At 40.6% G+C, this 19652-nt stretch overlaps 1 protein-coding gene across 3 annotated transcripts in view; it reads left to right on the top strand.

The window, feature by feature from the left end:
* HAAO (3-hydroxyanthranilate 3,4-dioxygenase) overlaps positions 1-11925 on the top strand; it is a 68579-nt gene extending 56654 nt beyond the window's left edge. For all 3 annotated transcript variants that reach the window (XM_073335297.2, XM_073335296.2, XM_073335295.2), the window contains 4 exons: positions 4078-4223; positions 5203-5271; positions 7462-7544; positions 9801-11925. In XM_073335297.2, coding sequence (XP_073191398.2) covers positions 4078-4223; positions 5203-5271; positions 7462-7544; positions 9801-9879 — 377 coding nt within the window. In that variant the 3' untranslated portion in view covers positions 9880-11925. The remainder of the gene's footprint in view (positions 1-4077; positions 4224-5202; positions 5272-7461; positions 7545-9800) is intronic.
* Positions 11926-19652: the final 7727 nt, after the last annotated feature.

The raw sequence follows: 19652 nt of genomic DNA, 5'->3' as shown, positions 1-19652 counted from the left end.
CCCTTGCTTAAACTATCTCTATGCTCACCCTCAAACTCCCAAACTATTGCCACTATTCCTCCAGGCCAAGAGCACTGTACTCCCTTTTAAGCCTCTCACTGGGAACCTTAACAACTGGAAACCAAGTGTCTCACTGCCAAGTAATGTCCCAAGAGGAGCTCAACTTGCTGATAAAACTCACTGTTCTCCTCCCATTTTAGCCTGGATTGTGAAACACTGGCACCATGTTCAGGTCTCCCACATGATAGGGAGCACTACGACTAAGCCACTTGTTGGGCTCCAGAAAGTTTTTTCCAATTAAACAGTGCCATATGTTCTGTGACATTGGAAATAACGCAGCTATCTAAATAGTGCTCAATAAAGCAGACTATTACTGTTAACCAAACAAAGCATTTAAAAATAAATTAGAACACTAATTGCACTAAGTACCATGGTGGAATGTCTTCAATTTCTCTCTGCTTTTATGTGTAGATATGAATTATAAAAATATTTTACATGCATTCCCAGCCAAAAAAACCAATGTTAAGATGCAGTTGAGGTTGAGAATCTATATCTATAATTTAAGGATGAAGAACATTACATGCATGTGGTAATTATCCCAAAACCAAGCATTATGAACCTAGGAAATTCAGAATTAAAATTAAACCTAAAAGAAACCCAAATATATTCAGGTATGAAAATGGACAGTTAAGGCACCCAGACAATGTTTACTTTGCCCTGTAGTGACACCATGCAATAACCATACAAATAGAATTAATTCTTATTAGTGTTTGCGATCCCACCTTAAAGTAAACTGAGTTTCTGTCATATTTTTCCTCATAGTGTCACTCCGTTTCTAGGGGATTTTCTGCTTTGTTTTGTTTTACAAAAACAAAATTGTTCAACAACTGTGCTGGATAAGACAGAATAAGATGCCTTTTGCTAAAATAACTGTTAAGTAAAAAGAGCTTTAACCAAAAGATTCCTTCTTTTGGTGTTAGCACTAAATAATGAAGAGAAGCATTACAAAAATAAATGGTTTGCTTATAAATGGAGCTTTGTTAACCTGTTTATTTTAACATGCATTGATATAATAGAGATTTTAATTTATGTGGCAGAAGAGGATGTTTCTAGATCAAAAGCTGCTGAAAGGGGTTTTACCTTGTCCAAATTTTCTTGAGGACGACTATGGCTGCAAATATGTTGTGCATATCATGAGCCATTAAACTGTGATAGCTTCTTTAACACAGTGCATTACATTTCATGCACTGACCTTCTGGGAAAAAATGGTGGCAATTTACATTCAGGATACCATGGTGTGATAACACATTCAGTGAGGTTTGTAATTTCTAGAAAAGAGGAAGGAGAACATCATATAGTCAACAGAATGAAACTGCATTTCTAAAACTCACATTATCTGTACTGGGACTCAGGCTTTGTCTACACTACCAAGTTTTGTCAACTACACTTATATCGACATCCAAAAGTTGACTTAATAAAATCAGAAAAGCTTGTTCACACTAGCCCCCTCTGGCGACAGATGACATCCACACTGGGGGCCCCGTCATCGACAATGTGAGCAATGCACTGTGGGTACATATCCCACAGTGCAGGGCGACACCATCTGTCGCTAGGGGTTGTGGGAAGGCGGAGCGGGTCGTGACACATCTTGGGATCTGACTAAATGTCCCGTGTTGCATTGCTTTGTGTCCCAGAACTCCATGGGCTTCCAGCTTTCTTTCATGGCATTTTTACAACGGCCATTTTCTGCTGTGCACCCTGGCATCTTTGTGAGATGGGATGGATCCCGCACTGCTCTCCTATGCTCTGTTAAGTGTCATGAGGACATTGTGCATGGCAGTGCAGTTAATCGTGAAATTACTGACAGAAGAAGACTCACAGGCACCCGACATTCTGCATGATATGGATAGCAGCAACTTTACATTGCTTTTGGCATTCACAGAGCAGCTGCATAGGATAGACCGTCGCTTTTGTGCTAGAGAAACCAGCACTGAATGGCGGGATCTCATCATCGTGTAGGTGTGGAATGAAGAGCAGTGGCTACAGAACTTTTGGATGCGTAAAGCCACCTTCCTGGAACTGTGTACTGAGCTGGCCCCAGACCTGCGGTGCAAGGACACCAGAATGAGAGCTGCCCTCTCGATAGAGAAGCATGTGGCAATCGCTGGGTGGAAGCTAGCAATTCCAGACTGCTACCAGCTGGTCGCGAATCAGTTTGGAGTGGGGAAGTCGACCATTGGGGCTGCATTAATGCAAACATGCATGGCAATAAATTGCATCCTGCTACAAAGGACTGTGACTATGGGAAATGTCTGTGAAATAGTGGGCGGCTTTTTTTTCTGTGTCTACTTACGTGGGATTATTACTTGAAAAAACATCCCAGAGGCATTTTCCACCCCATCTCAGAACATTCTACCTAGCAGCTCCTGCCAATAAAGTGCTGCTCACATTGGCACTTGTCGCCGGCAAAACTTTTGTCTTCCGGGGACGGGGCAGGGCGAGAGTTAACACCTCTGAAAGACAAAAGTTTTGTCAATTCAATTGCCAGTGTAGACCTAGCCTTAGAGGCACGGCTGTAATGACACAAAAGCGGTGTAGTGTAGACATAGCCTAAAGCATGCAGTGTAGCCGCTCTTTGTCTCCTGCCAACAAAAATCTTCCACCCCCAAACAGTGGGGTTAGCTTTGTCAGCAGGAGAGTGCCATTGTCATTCAATTGCCAGTGTAGACATAACCTGAGATAACTGCATTATCTCTGCACTTCACTGGGGGTTGATGGAGTCATAGATTTTTAAGAGCAGAAGAAACAATTAGATCATCTAGTCTGACATTCTGCAATACATAGGCCATTGAATTTCACCCAGTTACCCCTGTATGTAGCCCAGTAACTTGTGTTTGACTAAAGCACATCTTCTAGAAAGGCAGACAGTCTTGATCTGAAGACATCAAGAGATGGAGAATCCACCAACTCCCTTGGTAGTTTGTACCAATGTTTATTCACCTTCTCTGTTAAAAATTTGTGCCTAATGTCTAACTTGAATGTGTCCATCTTTAACTTCCAGTCACAGGTTCTTGTTATGCCTTTCTCTGCTAGATTAAAGAGCCTTTTATTACTTGCTATTGTGTCCCCATGAAAGTACTTCTACATCATGATCAAGTCCAATCTTTTTTTGATAACATAAACAGTTTGAACTTTTTAAGTCTCGCTATACAGCAGGGTTTTTTTCCAGCCCTCCAATAATTTTGGATGATTGAAGTTAATTTCAAATAACAGCAACTCAAGACACAAACCTTGAACCTCATTAGCAAAACTGAAGCTGCATTCAGCCCTCTAGCTATTTTAAAATAAACCAGTTATGAAGGAGAATTACTGGAAATTAATTCCAACCATAACTGCATGAACATCATGAGAAAGATTCTTTATTAAATTTAAGACTGTAAAATTGATTTGTTTCACTCTGGTCAACGCAACCTTCATAATGCCTCAGAACACATGGTGGAGAGGAAATGAAGAGAATTCTGTTGCTGAATATGTGAAAAACAGGCCTTATTTACACAGAGGTCATATTGAAGTCATAGAGATGAGAATCAGCCTAGCTGCATGATTTTACCTGTTTTAGGGACCAGTGTGGAAAGGGCATGAATAACCTGCTAGCAGAAAATGTGCCAAAAGCTTTGCACCCTTGTATATCTATAGCATAATTTCTGAATATAACTGCAATACCCTAACTGTGTTATGTGTTCATGCAAACCACTTTTGAAAAGAGATTGAAAGAAGGCTACGAGCCCTGATTTGGATAAGGCCTACGTGCTTGGTCTTGTTATCAGTCTAAAGCATATGGGAAACATAATTCACCAGCCCTATTATGGAAAGTGCCATTCCATTAGTGCACAGAAACATGCATATATACATAACATCAGATACAAAATTAAGATTCTATAACAGCACACGTTGCTTGTCATTGGCGTCCTCATTAGCCGACATCTGTGTTTACAACTGGCTTAGGCATCTAGAACTATCAGTAAAGAGCAAGTGGAAGAGAGCTTCACTACTATTAACATTTTGCTTTGGTTGCAGATGATCTCCTGAAAGACACCCCTTTCCCACTAAATGCCACTGGAGTCATGGATCCATTTCCCTTCCAAATCTGGCTAAATGATCATCATGGAGAAATAAATCAGAAGAAATCCTTGACCATGTTTGGAGACAATTTTGAGACAGAGGTAGAAGCTTTTATTTTTTTCAAGAGACATGGGAAAATGTTCAAAGGCTCAAATGGCAGTCAGGTACCCAACTCCCATTAGCCATCACTGAGAATTAGGCAACCATTTCCATGTCTGTTTTGATAACCGCTCCCACATTTTTCTTACATAAAATTAATAAGTTGAAAAATGCTATTAAAATTGTTCATTATACCCCCTTCATTTCAGATAACATTCTTGGCACCAAGGCCAACTTTGATTTGTTAATCGTGTGATTTCTCTCTTAAATCATAAAATAGGGGAGGATAGGGGACTGGTTGATCCAGGGGATCAGCAGTGGAAGAGCCTTTCATGTCTAGATCACCAGTTCAAAATCAGTCCCACATAAAAGTAAAGTTGTTAGCATCTGGTGGCTATTCAACATACACAGTCCTTTACAAAGCATGTAGAAAGTAACATGTCTTCCCTGGAGAACTTAGAATCACACTCAGAGATATGAGACAGTTCCAGTGACAGACGGCATGGAAATGCTGTCAGAGAGATCAATGCAGACAGCAGGAATAATAAGGCTTTGAAGGAGGAAAAGGAGGACACACAGAGCCTGATTTCCAGCCCTTTGAAGTCAATGGGAAAAATCCTATTGATTTCAACAGGCTTTGGATCATGCCCCATGGTGCAGGGAGAGAGGGTGTTTGTTCCAAGAGTAGGAGGTGGCAAGAATAAAGAAGCAAAGCTGAGAGAGGGAGGAGGCAAAAGAAACAGATAAGTGAGAATATGGAGGAGCATAAGGAGTGGCAGGTGTGATCAGTTCTCCTTTTATCAGTAGGTATCTTTAAGAGATTAGCAAATGTAATGTGAATTCCAACAGTGTAGGTAAAATAATCTCGCATTCTAAAAACACTTCCCCTAAAAATAAAATGTTTTACATACTGTAGGAAGAGTCACATATACTTCAGTCTCTGGATAAAATCCACGACTTTTTCCCCATTTTATGTTTTAGGCTGTAGTTTATGGACAAGGAGTAAGTGAAGGAAGCAAAACGAATGCCGATATCTGGATATGGCAGCTGGTAAGTGACATGCTTACGGACTAAGTCTGGGTTTGTATTTAGATCTGGAACAGATCACTCTGTGAGAAAACTTCCTAGCCATGGGCAAGAAAAAGAAATTTTGTATTCCTTCTCTAAGAAGACTCCCTAGCCCAGGAACCACCTGTGAGTCCATTTCAAACCATCAGTCATTCATCAGTGCTTGAAAAGTAACCCCTCTTCCTCCTCTCCCACGGAATGATCAGGGGTCACTACCATCCCTCACCACATCCTGGATGGGGTTAGATTCCTGCCAGCGTCCCTCCCCCAGATCCACGGAGGACATACCATGGACTGCAGGAATCTTTCCTCTGCTGTCCCTCCCCTGGCCCTACAGAGCACCTGACCTAGTTATACACACAGTCTGCTGACCTTCCCATGGAGGAATCAGGTAGGACTCTGAAGTAGATTTGCATGGTTGTGTAACAGTTTGTCTACTTGAAAGTGAAATAGTAGAGGCACCTATTCTATGGCTCAGCAGCCCTTAAGAGCAGGGATCCTGGGACAGAAACTAACCTAAAGGATCACAAAAACAAAGCAGAGAAGATTTGCAGCCCAGCAGAAAAGAGAACAGAAGAAAAAGTTCCCATTTACACAGCAGGCTGCCAGACAGTCCCACTAGTTCCTATTCTGTTTAAATTCGCAGAGACTGACTGTCAAGGTTCCTCCCCCACTCTGAACTCTAGGGTACAGATGTGGGGACCTGCATGAAAAACCTCCTAAGCTTATCTTTACCATCTTAGGTCAAAACTTCCCCAAGGTACAAAATATTCCACCTGTTGTCCTTGGATTGGCCACTACCACCACCAAACTAATACTGGTTACTGGGGAAGAGCTGTTTGGACGCGTCTTTCCCCACAAAATACTTCCCAAAACCTTGCACCCCACTTCCTGGACAAGGTTTGGTAAAAAGCCTCACCAGTTTGCCTAGGTGACTACAGACCCAGACCCTTGGATCTTAAGAACAATGAACAATCCTCCCAAACCTTGCACCTCACTTCCTGGGGAAGGTTTGCTAAAAATCCTCACCAATTTGCATAGGTGACCACAGACCCAAACCCTTGGATCTGAGAACAATGAAAAAGCATTCAGTTTTCTTACAAGAAGACTTTTAATAAAAATAGAAGTAAATAGAAATAAAGAAATCCCCCCTGTAAAATCAGGATGGTAGATATCTTACAGGGTAATTAGATTCAAAAACATAGAGAACCCCTCTAGGCAAAACCTTAAGTTACAAAAAAGATACACAGACAGAAATAGTTATTCTATTCAGCACAATTCTTTTCTCAGCCATTTAAAGAAATCATAATCTAACACATACCTAGCTAGATTACTTACTAAAAGTTCTAAGACTCCATTCCTGGTCTATCCCCAGCAGAAACCAGCATATAGACAGACACACAGACCCTTTGTTTCTCTCCCTCCTCCCAGCTTTTGAAAGTATCTTGTCTCCTCATTGGTCATTTTGGTCAGGTGCCAACGAGGTTACCTTTAGCTTCTTAACCCTTTACAGGTGAGAGGAGCTTTCCCCTGGCCAGGAGGGATTTCAAAGGGGTTTACCCTGCCCTTTATATTTATGACACTGACCATCAAATGCTAGTTTCAAACAAAAAAAAACCTCAAAGAGAACTTGTTTGTACTGCTGCTAAATGATATAGCAGGCAAGACCCTGTTAATGCTGGCAAGAATCTAACGTCTCAAAGTACTGCTGTCTGACAGGATAGTGATGAGTCCATTTCAGTTTCAATGGGGTCCTATCAGTAATTTTTGTCAGCTCTCCATTGACTTGTGAACTGCTTTTCAAATCTCAAAAGGGATTTGAGGAATCTAAAAAAGAAACTTGAAAAATACTCCAGGAGTCCAGCCCTGTGATTTTCAGGGAGGCATATTGATCAGTGGGCTGTTAGGTTAGCTGCAATGAATCAGCCATGGGGAACCTGAGGGACTATGAAGTGTGAAGCCTTGTTTTTATTGCTGCTAACTGTCAGGCAGGGAAGATCTGCTAAAGTTTTAACAAAGGCCATGTAGAACAGAGCCATTTTCAAGCTTTATTTCTGTGGAAATGTTAGATTTTCCTCGTAGGCTTTACTTCTTACTAAGTGGTTCCTTTTTCTTTCTGCCAGTGACAGCACACAAAGAATTAAAAGCCAACTACTTGTTCTTGTCTTTCAGGAAGGCACATCTGTTGTTACTATGGATGGTAAAACACTGAGTCTAGCTGCTGGTGACAGCCTGCTCATCCCTGCCCTGTCTAGGTGAGTGCAGAACAATGGTTCTATGCATGGTTTTGGCAACAAAAGTCCCAATTCCGTACTGGGATACACAGGAGACGAGTGAGCATGCCTATTTGAGCAAGGCAGCTGCACAAAACTTCTAGCAAATAGACTCATTCACTACATACTAGGGTATGTGTCAACTGGCACATCAGAATATAGCCCCAATGAATACGGTATCTGCATAGGCAATATTACTCAAACAAAGGGGCATTGAGGAGGAAATGTGGTGGTGCTGACAGATCAGTCTAGAACCTCTCTTGAGGAGTCAGGGAGAGAAAATAGCTCTCACTAAAAGCATTGGAAAAACCAGGATACAGAAAAGACCATGAGTACAGGTAAAGTGGTGGGGAGCCAGAGCCCATATCCTTCAGAAGGTGACTTCCTGAGCATGATACCTGATCTAACTGGTGTATATGAACACCAACTATCTAGATGCCAGTTCAGGAACACAGCTTTCTCCCATGTGCATTATCCTCATGAGGAAATGGGATCATGGCATGGCCATCCCTAAGTAGGCTGCTGACAGACAAGATGTTTGCAAAGGAGAGTTGGTGAGAAGTTTTCCAGTGGAGAATGGAAAATATTTTAGTTGGAAGAATGTCATTTTCCAGCCAACTCTTGTGAAAAGTGACACAGGCACCCCAGCAGAGAAAGCACCCATCCTCAAAAAATAAAGGATAATGCATGCACATTGGTAGGTACAGCTGGGTACAGGAAGATGATAGTGATGACGTTTTTTCTTTCCTATGGAGGAACACTAGCTCAAGAAAAATCTTTCTGATATTTCATTACTATATTAACATCCTATAACACTAAAAACCTTGTCTGAAGACTTGAAACCATCTAACTGTGCACAGTACTATAAAGTCAGGCCACTTATCTAGTGAGCTTAGTCATCTTTTCAATACATTTTAAATAGGATTTAATACAGAATCATTGTGATAGATAACAGCAGAGTATACACACACAAAAATCATGTTCAATGTCAACAGTTAAGACAAAAATCTATAATTCTATTAACACACTGGCCACTTCCACCCAAAACACTATAAGAAGTTACATCTAAGTATTTCACTAAATACTCTGCCAGAGGGCCCCATGCCCCCTTTACCTTGTTTTATAACAAGTGCTACATCGAATATTGTTACCCTTTGGCATATGCCGTCTATTTGATTAAATATTTTCCCAGTAGTGTATGATCTTGTTCTATTGTCTTTATATTGTAACTTACAAAATATTTTAGTGCCATGCAGATTTTTTTAATAGTAACTATAAGTACTTAGATTTATAAAAATGTGAGGTATAAAAGTGTTAATAGATCCTCGATTTCATCTCTTTACAAACTCAGGCTTGTTCTAGATTTGAAATCATTTTGATTTGACCCTATAACATGCTGTTTTCCATGACTGTTGTTGGCCTCATTTTATTTGTCTATTATAGCAGAGCAAAATCTAAAGTGACAGCTTTTAATTTTGTCCTGACAATACAGTGCTGTCTCCAAATTATTCTCTATAAACATGTGATTCTTACACTCACTCACTCACTCCTCCCTCTACTGTACCCTCCTACAGTTTTTGAACCCACCTGTCTTAAATTAGCCCCTAATCCTGCAATCTGATCAATGAGAGTGGGTCCATGTAGAATCCAATTGAAGTCAGTGGGATTAAGCCTGGTCGAAAAGGTCCACCCAGGCAGATCATATCGGATTGGGACCTTTAAATGTAATCTCTCTGGGGCAGGGGTTCTCCTACTATACATATGGACTGCATTTAGCACAACGGGGCCATGATCCTGACTGTGGCCTCTGGTCAATACTGTAATAGACATTAAATAAGTAAGTATATGAGTAAGAGAGATGGCCCTAAACCGCAATACCAACTGCAAACATTCCTGAACTTTTAGGTGTTTGAAATCCTGGTTCAGATCTGGACTTTTTGAACTAAATTCAGTGCTCAGTGGAGTTACTCTGCTGCTACCCCCATGTAACAAAGCAGAATGTAGTCCTTTCTCTACTTGAATATTTCATCTTGTTTAATTTGTGTCTGGCTTCCTAAACTCACTTCTGACCTCTCTTATATCAGTGTCTGTGAAGAGAAACTCCATTGAAGTTGATGGTATTATACCAGCATGAGACCAGTATAAGTGTGATCAGAACTAGACCCCATTATTTTCCCCTACATTACAAATACATTAATATTTACATTATATAATCTCTCTCTCTTCATATTTTTGAAGGTACCACTGGAAGAGAGAGGAAGGATGCATTGCTCTTTACATTGCTCAAGACCCAATACACAAAAGACCCTATGCCTAATTTCTGGGAATGTAAACTAAACACTGGTGATCAAAAACTTTATCCCACATAGATCATTTTAAAGATGGTGCTGACAGGGCTACAGTAAACAACTGTAAACTGAATTACATGTCTAATAAAAAGGTTACAATTAAATTTTGGTTTCAAGCAATAGATCCAATTAAACATAAAGCTTGCATACGATATACTGCACGATAAACTGACAACTATGAGCTATTTGGTTAAAACGCAGAATACTCATTATTCCAAAAGAAATGTGAAACTGATTTAAGTAATGCAGCCAAATATACAGATTTATATACTTGATCTTGAAAGCTGAAGCTAGACAAATTCATCCTGGATATAAGGTGTACATTGTTAACAGTGAGAGTAATGAACCACTGGAACATGTACCCAGGGTTGTGATGGATTCTTCATCACTGGCAATTTTTAAATTAAGACTGGACGTTTTTCTAAAAGATTTGTGCTAGGAATTATCTGGGGGAAGTTCTATGGCCTGTGTTATACAGGAGCTCAGACTAGATCACAGTGGTCCCTTCTGGCCTTGGAACCTATGAATCTGTGAATCCCAATTACAGCAAATTAAAGACCTTTCCAAATAGGAGTCTCTTCTAGTAGCTGAAGGACTTCAGTGGGACGACTCATGTGAGTAATGGTTCCCCACTGGGACCCATAGGTGTGGCCCAATGTGACTACATTAAAGGATTTAGAGCGAGACCATACCTTTAAGTTACATTCATTTTGTGAGCTCAGGGGTGCATGTGTGAGATATGCAGCTGTCACATACACAGTCCTGTACAGACAACTGCAGTGGGGTGGAAATGGGGCCATCACCCAGTCCCTACTTGCCATTTTGCAGCATAAGAAGGGGCTGGTCCTTGTACTCCCCTAACACCCCTTCAGAGACTGCAGTTGTAGCTGACCCTCAGTGTTTATGTTTTCAAGTAAATTAAAAGAGATCAAAAAGATAACAGTACAGCTTGACCTGAGCCTATGAAAATCTGGTAGGGAACATATCATGCATATCACGTAATACTTCATACAACATACAGTATTGTATGTATATCAACTGATATTGTGGCAATATGACTCTAAAGCACACAGATAGGTCTGGTTGTAGTTCTCCAAATGCCAAAACCTCATTTTAAGGTGACCAGCTATTCCTTCGAAAACCTGAAAGGGATACCCCCTGCTAGTCCCCACTTGATTTTTACTTTGGAAATATCTGGCATGACAAGTGGTTTTCACTGGTTTCCTCTGGGGTCTCAAAGATTTTACATGGGCCTGCATATTGGATCCTTTTACTACTGAAACATTGAAAAACAAGTTAGTTAGAAAGGTGGTGTTACAAAATCTTAACATTTGTATGTTTGTGAAAGTCTAAAATTACTGTAGCTTGAATATTTCCAATTATACTAATAATGTAAATTAAAAACAGACTGTTCCTGCCTATAGATTTTCAGTATTTCTGCCTACCACCTACAGGGCTTATTAAACTGAGCTGTCATATCTCTTTTATGCTATTATTCATTCCTTTGGGGAGAAGATGTCAGATGGAATGACTTTAATCCTTAACTCTTATGGAATGCTCACTCTAGAAGCTTTTCCATTGGAGAGTACAACAGAACTTAATTCCCACTCACAACTGTGAGACCCATTGTGAATAACTGAATTTGGCTAATTAGGGTCCAGTCCTGCTGTGCTTGCACATGTGAGTAACTTTAACCATATGAATAATTCCCATTAAATTCACAGGAACTACTCATGTGACTAAAGTTATTCACATGGTTAAGCGGCACTATCTCCTCAGTGAGTAAGGGACACTCCTGCTCCTACTGAGGTCAATGGGAGTTTTGGCACCATCTTCAAGCAGGACTAGGATTAGGGTCTGACCCATAAGGTGTTGAGTATTGAAGTCAGCAGGGGCAGAGGGTGCTCATCACCTGGCAGGATCAGGGCTTGAGTGATCAAACAACAAGAAAAAGAAAGATAATCAATAATGTATGCTTGAGCCTGCTCAAGCCTGGGAGAAAGATTAAACCCTGTATGTACCTTCTTAGATATTGTAATGTTTTAAATTGTTTTCATTATAGTATTTAGAAATAACTTCCTTATATACTTTTGTCTTCTTTTATAACAACAATGGAGCCAGATCCTCCACTGATGCAAATTAGCATAACTTCATTGAAATCTGTGGAGTTATGCCATTTATACCATTTGTCCAATTAAGTCGTAATTATATAAGTGCTCATGGCATCACTGTGGTACTAAACATGTTAAAATGTGGGGACAATTGGAAAGAGTGCTGATTGGCAAGATTCTGCTGAACGTCGGCATCTGATCATAACAAACAGCCTGGTCCCACTAAGCAACCACTGCGATAAAAAGGAGTAATCCCCAGCACAATAAGGAAGTCACAAGTACTCACCAATGTTTTCCAGTCTATTGGAACAGGCATAGTGAGAAAATTTTCAGTGGGAGAAGCATATGTTTGGCCCAGTGAAATTAAAGTGCAGTACAGTTTTAACCAATAAAAAGAAATCATTCTCTATGCAACATGTAGAATTCACTGATAAATAGTGGAGCCTGATTTTAAAAAACACTGGATAATTTTATCATTAAGAACATTTTTACTTGAGCTATGACTGGTTTAAGAGTAACCAAACCTCATGTTTCAGTGCATAAACTGATCGCTTGTAAAGGATCAGGAAGGAATTCCTCCTCCTTGAACAACAATACAAGCAAGGGTGAATTTTACTGCTTCCTCTGAAGCAGGGGTAGTCAATAGGCGGACCTTGGGCCAAATCTGGACTGCCAGATGCCTTTGAATGGGCCCCAAAACCTTTTTATTTACTACTTATTATCATCATTTTTTTAATTTTCTTCTCTGGAGTCTGGACCTTGACTATACCTTGACCAAGAAATTTGGACCTTGACAAAAAATAATTGACTATCCCTGAATAGTTCTGAAGTGTCAGGTTCCAGGCCCTACCAGAAGTAGGATATCAGACCAGTCAGCTCAGCGTTCAGAAAATCTGCCCTGTAGCAGAACCTTTGTCCTCCTACACACTAAGAGTGGTAAGTTTACTCACACGTGGTAAATAGATCTTACTCTGAGGTTATGTCTACACTAGAGAGCTTATAGCAGCACAGCTGTACTGATGCAGCTGCACAGCTGTAAGATCTCTCGTGTAGCCGCTCTATGCCAACGGGTGAGAGCTCTCCCATTGACATAACTAAACCACCCCCAATGAGTGGCGGCAGATATGTTGGCAGAAGAAGCCTGTCGGAAGACATAGCACTGTCCACACTGGTGCTTATGTCGGTGTAACTTATGTTGCTTGGGGTGGTGTTTTTTCACACCGCTGAGCGACATAAGTTATACTGACATAAGTGGGAGAGTAGACATGGCCTAAATGTTGCACAGTGGAAGAAGTAGCCTCCCATTTTATAGTTTAAAATGCTCATTGTACAGTGCTTTCAGCTCCCCACCACCCACACTCACTTTATGGAACAGATGCATAGAAAACAAACTTCACATTCAAATAAAGAGAGAGATAAATTGAGTTATCTATGCATTTTAAGAGGTTCCTACAAAATGTCATGTGTTCATGAAAGCTTATACTTCCTACATGGATTTTTCAGGGTTTTTTGTGGCTACCAACCTAGACTCCATTTGAAGGAACAAATTCAAATTAGTTCCAGTTGTTAAGATTGTCAGTCATGGTTTATTTCTAACTGAAGACACAAATAGTGATGGAACTATTCCTTAACAGCACAACCTTCAAAATAAGAGCTGGTCGGACTCGAAGTAAAACAGAGCTGATGCATAAGATGAATTGACTTAAAATGAGTAACTAAAGGGCGAATTAAATTTCATACTGTATATTAGAAACAAAGGCAGGGCTGCAAAGACAGGGTGCAAACAAGCTAGCTAGTGGAAGTACAAACTGGGCTAGCCAATCAAAGACATTCAGCAAGTCTGAAGGGACAATCCAAAACCCACAGAAGTCAACAGCAGGGCTCCCACTGATTTTGTTGAGTTTTTGATGGAGACCTGACTCAGCAAAGTTAGAAAAAGGAAATAGGTTAGAAAAGGATTCAACATATTGTGCTTGAGCCTGCTAGGTGCTAAGCACCCTCAACTTCCATTGTCATCCATGTGAGTTGAGGACATGTAGCACTTCACGGAATGCTCAGCACCTTTGCAGGATCAAGCACTGAAATAACAAAGTAAGTCAATGCACTGTTGATCTCATATCCTTCCTCAGAGCTCCCTAGTTCTGGGTTTATTATCTCTAGAAGGAGGCCCTGTGAGAGTTTGTCTTTTGACTTGGTATTGGTCAACATTAACTACAATCCCATGACCTTTAATAGTCTTAGTTTCTGCATTTAAACTTAGTCATTTGGGTAAAAAACCATACTTCAAAATGCTACCTATACTGTGAAGAAAAAAACCAGAAGCCATGTAATCTATATTCAATAATAAGTTATATCAAATAGCATATCACACAAACTGATTTCAAAAGTGTGAACTTGAAGGGTTTGATGTTCTCTTTGTTTTCTAACAGTTAGTCAAAAGTGCATGTACCTGACCATTGAGGCAACTTGTGGGTGGGGCACAAAGTAGCAGGGTAGGATTTTTGGAATGGTTTTACTGGTTTGGGGAAGCAGTGTTGTACTTTGGTTACAGCAAAAGGCTGAGAGTCAGGACTCAGGAGATCTTGGTTCTGTTCCCCACTCTGTGACCAACTGAGCGGGTAGCCCTGATTTTGCAAGTGCAGGTACTCCACCCATACTGCGGTGGACCCTGGTGCATTTCTGAATAAAATTCTGTCCACCATGCAGTGTGACCCCAAATGTATAGTGCATGTGAGGTCAAAAGTGTGGGAGCACCATTCCCCCATGTTTCTGCCCCTGCTTACAGAAAGATGATATTAATGTAAAGTATTACCACCATTACTCAGAAACAGCTAGTACTTGGCTTGGAGTTGCAATTAAAAATTTGAGAATATCCTTAGTATATCAGAGTAGTACAGAATGATTGTAATTGTATAGTTCTCATCAAGAGCAATAATGCATTCATTCAGAAGATATCTTAGTTTGATTGCTGGATTGGAAAAATAATTTAAAAGACAGAAAGCCTACTGTGTAAAATATAAAGCTTGTAACAGATAAAGCCTGTGCGTTTCACTTCCAGTAGATACACTTCCACTTGTACACTACTTGTACTTTAGGTTTTATAGTTTGGGGACAGATCTGAAACATCCAGTAATGCCAGACTTAATTTAAAACTTGGCAGATGCTAATGTAAAGCTTGAAGATTCAATTTATAATTTCAAGAGGTTAAGAGGGGGAAAAAACACCAAAAAAACAACTGAAGCCATTTATAGTTAATAGACCTGGCACTGTTTTTACTAAGAATTCCAAAGACAGCAGTGCATTGAAAAATTGAACTGGTGATGTAGGAAATAAGTTTTGATCAGGAAATGCAGACTCAATAAAGGCTCCAAATTCCTTTACAGATGGCAGTTGACTCCAGTTAAGATCCATCATATTTTTGATACTAGGGAGATGCTCTATTGGAGGCACTGAGGGGAAAGGGGAACATACTTGCACATGTGGTAGTTGTGTCCAGGAATTAGATGGTTTTGGGCGGAAAATATTAAAGAGATTCATTTGATAACAAAATGTCAGCTTCCTAGAGATGCCCAGCCTGCTTACTTAATGCTCCAGTAAAGGATCACCATTTTAAACAGAATGACAAATTAATTCCTTTCTTAGTGTTAGCAGCTTAGCTATGTATTGCACATTGGTGGAAAAATTGGACCCCCTTCTCCTACAGAATTGTGACAGAATAAAATACAGACTGTTCTTGTAAGGGAACAGCTTCCATACCAACCTTCCATGTCAAGTACGTACACAAGAGAAATGCCGAAAAGAGCACAGGTATTTAGAAATTTGGTCACTCTTTCTAAAGTACTCAGAGGAGGATAGCTCACTAGCCAGCAAATCAGAATTTTTAGCCATATTCTTTGACTATTAACTTGATTCTGAACAAGTAATGTAAGATGTAACTTTGCCATAATAAAAAGTTAAGAACACAAAAGAAACAATAGAATGGATACATTTCATTAGATGCAGAGGTTCCATCAATTATAATAGTGCCATCGGTATCTGTGTCTTGGCACACAATACACAGTGGAGGTAATCAAAACACAGTCCTGCTTTGGACTGTAGGACCACTGATAGTCTACCTCTTGGTCTGGCAGTACGTTTACCACAGGATGACTACACTTGTTGTGACCTTTCCTGTACTGAAGAAGAAAGTCCAAACAGGAAAAACCCAGTGGGCAATTATTGGGTGAACACCACTATTTTAACATCAGGGTGAGTATCTGAACTGAGTTTTCAGAGTTCGATCGCCCTCCCCCAGGTCATTCTTACCATTCAGTCTGGGAAGGAGTTGGTGAGTGTTAAATGAAATAGAATGTGTCTAAAATAAAAGCTTCATAAACAAAGGTTTGAACTGAATCCAAGCCCTAGGTGTTGGCTTACTCCCAAAGCTATGAAGCTGAACTACATCATTCAAAACAAATAGCTTCGAAGTGTGAATACACCTGTTTGATTAAACAGTTTGTGTGCTCATTTCAGTGCTGCTGGCTGTACTGACCTTGTCTTTCAACAATGCATCTGTGGGCTAGAAAGGAGGAGAGCTTGCTAGCAGTTGGAGCCGTAGGAAAGAGAAAATGAGCAGAGATTTCAGTTATCACTTGCAGCCATGAACCAGCATGGACCTACAACAGCAAACTGAAGGTGTGACACAGGGAGATACATGCTAGAGGTGATGATAAATTAAAACACTGTGCTATTCACAAAGGACCTGATCCAAAATCCACTGCCATTGACATCATTGTTTTGAATCAGGCCAATAAGAGGAAACAACAAGAGAACTGATCCTTTTCCCTCTTTTGCAAAGAGAATCAAAGCCACGATCATCGAAAGACAGAAATGTAGGGCTGGAAAAAAAACACAAGAGTTCATCTTTTCCACAGCCCTGCGCAGAGGCAGAACCAAATAAACCTAGACCATTCCTGACAGGTGACTGGAGATTTTAAAGAATGGGTTAGACAATGATGGGGATTCCACAACTTCCCTTGGAAGCCTATTCCATAGCTTAACTAACTTTATAGTTAGAAAGAATTTATTAATACCTATCTTAAATCTCCCTTGCTGCAAATTAAGCTGATTACTTCTTATCCTTCTTTCAGTGGGTATGGAGAACAATTGATCACTGTCCTCTTTATAACAGCCCTTGATGTTATATCCCTTGATCCTCCCCCCCCCGCCCCCTTCTCCCCTAGACATCTTTTCTCAAGGTTAAACACGCCCAGTTTTTTTAACCTTTCCTCACAGGTCAGGTTTTCTAAACCTTTTGTTGTTTTTGTTGCTCTCTTCTGGACTCCCTCCAATTTTTCCACATCCTTCTTCAACTGCGGCACCCAGAACTGGACACAGTACTGAGGCCTCACTAGTGCAGAGTAGAGTGGGACAATTACCTCCCATGCTTTACATATAATACCCTTATTGATAAACCCCAGAATTATATTTAGGTAACTGCATTACATTGATGATTCATTCAATTTATGATCCACACTATCCCCCAGATCCTTTTCAACAGTACTACCACCTACCCAGTTATTCCCATTTTGTATCAGTGCATGTGATTTTTGATTCCTAAGTGTAGTGCTTTACACTTGTCTTTATTGAAAGTCCTCTTGTTGATTTCAGACCAGTTCTCCAGTTTGTCAGGATAGTTTTGAATTCTAGACCTGTCCTCCAAAGTGCTGGCAAACCTCCCAACTCGGTGTGATCCACAGGTTTCATAAGCATACTCTCCACCCCACTATCCAAAGTCATTCTTGAAAACACTGACCAGCACCAGGCCCAGGACAGATATATCCTCCCAGTTTGTCAGTGAACAATTGATCTCCCTCTGAGTATGTTCTTTCAGTTGTTTATGCACCCACCTTATAGTAATTTCATTTAGAGTCTAGACCACATTTCCCTAATTTGCTTATGAGACTGAGTCTCTTTCAGGTATCAGAGTAGTGGCCGTATTAGTCTGTATTCGCAAAAAGAAAAGGAGTACTTGTGGCACCTTAGAGACTAACCAATTTATTTGAGCATAAGCTTTCATGAGCTTATGCTCAAATAAATTTGTTCGTCTCTAAGGTGCCACAAGTACTCCTTTTCTTCTTTCAGGTATGCTTCCAGTTTAGAGGGCATAGGTCATCTATTCAGTGACCAGAAACAAACACATATGATTTGGTGAAAAATTTGAAATGACAAAATAAAAACAAGCCCAGACATTTTGCAGAAAACCCATGAAGATTCCTATTGTTCATTTTTTACTGTTCAGCAAACATTTTCAAATACTAAATACATTTGATAACATTTGTATTGATTTTCAAAGGGGACACAACCAAAAATTGATCAAAATTCAATATACTGTTTGCTGAATACTATTGGACCAGCTTTACTGTTAAATCAAGACAATAAAATTACAGCTCTGGACTTCACATTACTTTACTCCATCAATTTGAGATCAAAGGATGGAGAGGTGTGAGGTGGGGGGATAAGTGTTGGCTGCTGGTGACAGATGATTTATAAACCGAGTAGTAAACCCTACTAATAATAAAACCTACTCTTTTAACAACACTAAGCATCACTGCAAATGCTTAGCAAGGTGCGTTCGTCCCTGAAGAGCGTACAAGTCTCCATCAGCGGTCTGTCTCAGATGGACTCACTGAACAGAGCTCCGGGCTCTGCAGACATGTGGCTTACCCTGGAGGAAGCGTGAGACCCCTTGAGGGTCTGGCACACTGAAAAGGTTCCTCCCAGAGACTGCTCCAAAGATAGGGCCATAGCTCTGATCCCTTGGATCTGTGGCAATCCTTTACCCCGCTTTCCTGTTTGGGTGCCACAGTGTGTGCCATACTTTGTATATATGGCATTCTGAGTATCTTCACCTAATCATTAGTTTCTCTAAGTACCAGTAAGTTTTGTGCCAGAGCATGTGTTTTTAAGCTTTTTCCTCAAATCACATTTGGTGCATTATAATTTAATAATAAGAGATAGGAAGAATTGATAGCAAAGGCCGTATTTATTTTTGGCAGACATAGGATGTATTTTGAAATGTTTTGATGGAGCAGTTACCTATGTGTTCTCTGGGGGCTGGCTGCATTCCATCCACATGTACTGCTGGACAAGAGCAAAAGCAGAGAACTTTGCTGAGCAGCATGGCAAGGTGACTGCAGGGTGCTCTCCACCTAAAGGACCTCTGAACCTCAGAAATATGTCATGTGGGGCCAGGAGGGGGTTTAACCTATAAGAAATTTGCAGTGAAAGATTAACTTACTTACCTCGTCTCTCCCATATCCTGGGACCAACACAGCTTCAACAAGGCACATTCTCCCTGCAAGCTTCCATTCCTTCAGCGGGAAGCAAGATGCAGGCTCAGAAAGCCTGGCATGGGAGCCTATGCACACACTGTGCTGGTGAAAGATGCCAGACTGACAGGCATGGAGAGGGAAGTCCTTTTTTTATCCACAGAACAGGCAGTGTGGGCTTCTAAGGATGCATCTACACAGGGCTTAAAAAACCTGCAGCGGGCCCGGGTCAACTGATTTGGGCTCGAGGGGCTTGCCTGTGGGGCTGCAAATTGCTGTGCTGTTCAGGGTCAGACTGGAGCCCAAGATCTGGGACTCTGC

This window comes from Lepidochelys kempii, chromosome 3 (genome assembly GCF_965140285.1).
Source record: "Lepidochelys kempii isolate rLepKem1 chromosome 3, rLepKem1.hap1, whole genome shotgun sequence".
Taxonomy (NCBI): Eukaryota; Metazoa; Chordata; order Testudines; family Cheloniidae; genus Lepidochelys; species Lepidochelys kempii.
This window is presented reverse-complemented; position numbering and strand designations above follow the sequence as displayed.